This window comes from Sesamum indicum, linkage group LG6, assembly GCF_000512975.1.
Source record: "Sesamum indicum cultivar Zhongzhi No. 13 linkage group LG6, S_indicum_v1.0, whole genome shotgun sequence".
NCBI classification, from domain to species: Eukaryota; Viridiplantae; Streptophyta; class Magnoliopsida; order Lamiales; family Pedaliaceae; genus Sesamum; species Sesamum indicum.
The window spans coordinates 3,395,732-3,399,098 of record NC_026150.1 but is presented as its reverse complement, the minus strand read 5'-3'; the positions used below and the strand labels follow the sequence as shown (position 1 = coordinate 3,399,098).

At 41.7% G+C, this 3,367-nt stretch overlaps 1 protein-coding gene across 1 annotated transcript; it reads left to right on the top strand.

Annotated features, from left to right (window-relative positions):
• LOC105163549 (IRK-interacting protein-like) lies at positions 356-3,165 on the top strand. The gene is made up of 2 exons (XM_011081951.2): positions 356-982; positions 1,511-3,165. The coding sequence occupies exons 1-2, from the start codon at positions 767-769 to the stop codon at positions 3,050-3,052; spliced, it is 1,758 nt and encodes a 585-aa protein (XP_011080253.1). The 5' UTR covers positions 356-766; the 3' UTR covers positions 3,053-3,165.

Below are 3,367 nucleotides of genomic sequence, written 5' to 3'. Positions count from 1 at the left end.
GTGTTTTCTTTTTTTAAGCAAAAAGAATAATAATTTGGGGTGGGGTCCCCACAGAGTGATTGGGCACGTTAAAAGGTTGGGTTGGCACAGTGGGGGCAAGTGAAGAAAACGAAAGCATAGGAGGAATTGGACTTCTCTGTCCCCCACCCCACCCGTTTTGTGACTTGGAAAGTTGGCCACATTTCTGCAGTACCATGGCCACACATGTATGTTGTCCATCAACTAATATATTTAAGTGTTCTAAATCTAAAAAAAAAAAAATAGAAAATGATGGAGGGCTTTGTTGCATGTTTCAAATTAGACAATTTTGATGTACTAAAACAAGATTAAGATGTAAGAAAACGTGGGCGGTTTGGTAAATCACCACTTTCTCATGACATCCCATCAAAGAGAGTGAAAACTGAAAACCCCCCACCCACACTGTTCTCTCTCTCTCTCTCTGGTTCACATGCACTCCTTCCATTTTTACTTGATTTGGAGAACAAAGACAAAACCTCATTTCACTTCACAGACCCTATTCTCTCTCTCGCTCTGTCATATTTCTTCTTGGCTCTCCAGAATCCTTCACTGGATATGATTCCACCCAACAAACCAAATCCAGCCGTTGGATTTCGCTCATTCTCATCCCTTTGTTCTTTTCCTCCCTCTGAATAAATTCTCAGATACAATAAAATTGCAGCAGCAGTCTGTCTGTGCGTTTCTTGGGCTCAGGTTTTGCATATCTATATATGCATATCTTGTGCGTGCTCTGTTTTTTACTGCGTTGATGGCCGCAATTTACCAAGAACAAAGTGAAAATGGGAATGAGATTAACAGGCATGATATTCAGGCGGCTTTTGCTAAAGCGGTGGAGCTCCGGGCCCTTCATGCTGCTCTTGTGCAGGCCAACAGCCCCGCCAACCTCAGATTGCCTTCTTCTTCTTCCCCTGTCTCTCGCCATGCTCCTCACTTCTCTGCCCAAGATTACCCTGTTTTTACCCCAGTAAGTATTCTCACAATCCTTAATCTCTCAATGCTATATCTGGGGTTAACCGCAAGTGTGTTCTGATGTGTTGAAAACATTGAGGTTTCATTTTTGACTTTCTTCTTTTTTCTTTCTTCTTCATGTGTGTGTGTGTGTGTTTTGAATGAACTTGTTTTTGCTTTACTGAAGACGGGCTGAATCCATTGCTTGTAAATAAAGATTTTGAGGTCAAAACTGCGGTTCAAGTAAATTGTAGTGGACTTAAACAACTCTGTCTTTTATTACTTTCTCTATACTTCATCTTGGCGTGTTCTTTCACTTATTTGTCTCTAGATCCGCAGACCTTGCATGCTCAACCTGATTTTCCCTTAAATATTGGACTAGTTCAGAGTTCAGACAGCATTAAACATGGGTTTTTGGCACAGGATTGTTGTGGTATATCAGGCCATGCAAATTCATTAAGGGAAAGTTATGAGACATGGTCATTACATGAAGGATTTTTCTTCAATTTTAAGCTTGCTCATTCATAACCTGTGATGTTAGCAGAGTTATGAAGATGAACCATTACCAGGGTATCAGCAAATCCTGTTGGAGAATCGGAACTACGCTGAGAGTTGGGGGGAGTACAACTTAGACGTGGGAAACATTGATGAATCTGTCCTATCAGATTATAGAACTGCAAATGCGTCTTCAAGAAAAGGGTTTCCATCTGAATTGATGAACTTGGAGAGGCATATATGTCCAGCAGAAGATCAAAATTCGGTGACGGGTTCTTGTGCTAATAACATTTCTGTCCTTAGAGCATCCCCGGGGCCTGACAATTACTACAAGTCTAGGAGAAACAGCATGGGGGATATCAAATCAGTATCGTCTTGCAATAAATGCAAGCCCGCTGTAATAAGTAATGACTTGGATGGCCTCTCCAAGAATGGCAGGAAGTCGAACATTGTCGTGCCGTTGACAGATTCACACTCATCTCTTCATTCGCAACCAAGAAACAAGGGGTTGAGCTTTTCATGGCTGTTTCCCAGGCTAAAGAAGAAGAACAAGAATGAAAATTCACCTATTCGTCCACAGGCTGAGGAAGTGTCCCAAATGCTTACAGACTTGGGAATGTTATCTGTCGATACGTTGAAGAGAGAATTAATGGAAGCGCACGAGAGTAGAGATGCGGCCTTGAGTGAAGTTGCGGAAATGAAATCATCACTTGGGGAGCTTAGCCAGAAGTTGGAGTATTTGGAAACTTACTGTGAAGAACTAAAGAAGGCTTTAAGACAAGCTGTGCAAGTAAAGAATCCTCAGCCTGCCGAAAAGCTTACAAATCTTCCAAAGAGAGGGAAATCCGTTGATGGGAGTGCAGAAAGTTCAATGCCTGTGAGTGAAGAAGTAATGGTGGAGGGGTTCTTGCAAATAGTATCAGAAGCAAGACTATCAGTGAAGCAATTCTGCAAGACTCTAGTTGGCCAAATAGAAGAAAGTGACCATTCTCTAATTGACAATCTAAATTCACTGCTTCAACCATACAAGCTGTCTGTAAACTCAAAATACTCCAAATCAGTCTTGTACCATTTGGAAGCTATCATAAACCAATCACTCTACCAGGACTTTGAGAACTGTGTGTTCCAGAAAAACGGAATGCCAAAGCTCTTGGACCCTCAACAAGAACGCCAAGCACGGTTCCAGTTGTTTGTAGCATTGAGAAACCTAAGTTGGAACGAAGTCCTGAGGAAAGGGACAAAGTTCTACAGCGACGAGTTCAGCAAGTTCTGTGATCAGAAAATGAGTGGCATTATAACGACTCTCGGTTGGACTAGACCATGGCCTGAGCAGCTCCTTCAAGCGTTCTTCGTAGCTGCAAAGTGCATCTGGTTGCTCCATTTGCTTGCATTTTCGTTTGATCCACCTTTAGGTATTTTAAGGGTCGACGAAAACAGGCCTTTCGAACCCCATTACATGGAGGATGTGTTCGCTGAGAAGCAAAGGCCGCAGGGTCCCAGCCGAGTCAAGATCTTGGTAATGCCTGGATTTTATGTTCATGATAAAGTACTTAGATGTAAGGTTCTTTGCAGATATAAGTCAGTTGTCTAACTGGAAGTAGTTCAATACTTGTCAATTTTCTTTTCTCTGCACCTGGATTATATTAACTTGTAATCTCCACTTAGTTTATTCAGCTTATGTTATCTCTTCGACAAGTTTGTTCACTGGTTTATTACACTGAATTTAATTCTTGATATCGGGAAGAGGTGAAGCAGTATCAAAATCACCACTATGCACATATATTAGACCTTGGTGTCAAATCAAGCGTATTTTCAATAAAAACTGCACACAGGTTGCAAGTTTGTTAGGTGCAATAGGGGTGGGCCTGGTGTGATTGCACATCACATAGCAGAACTAAGAATTGAC

Bases quoted from the DNA above. Each gene is read 5' to 3' on its own strand.
- LOC105163549 (XM_011081951.2), top strand. From the start codon at position 767: ATGGCCGCAATTTACCAAGAACAAAGTGAAAATGGGAATGAGATTAAC. The intron at 983-1,510 runs GTAAGTATTCTC...TGATGTTAGCAG, and splicing joins ATTACCCTGTTTTTACCCCA to AGTTATGAAGATGAACCATT.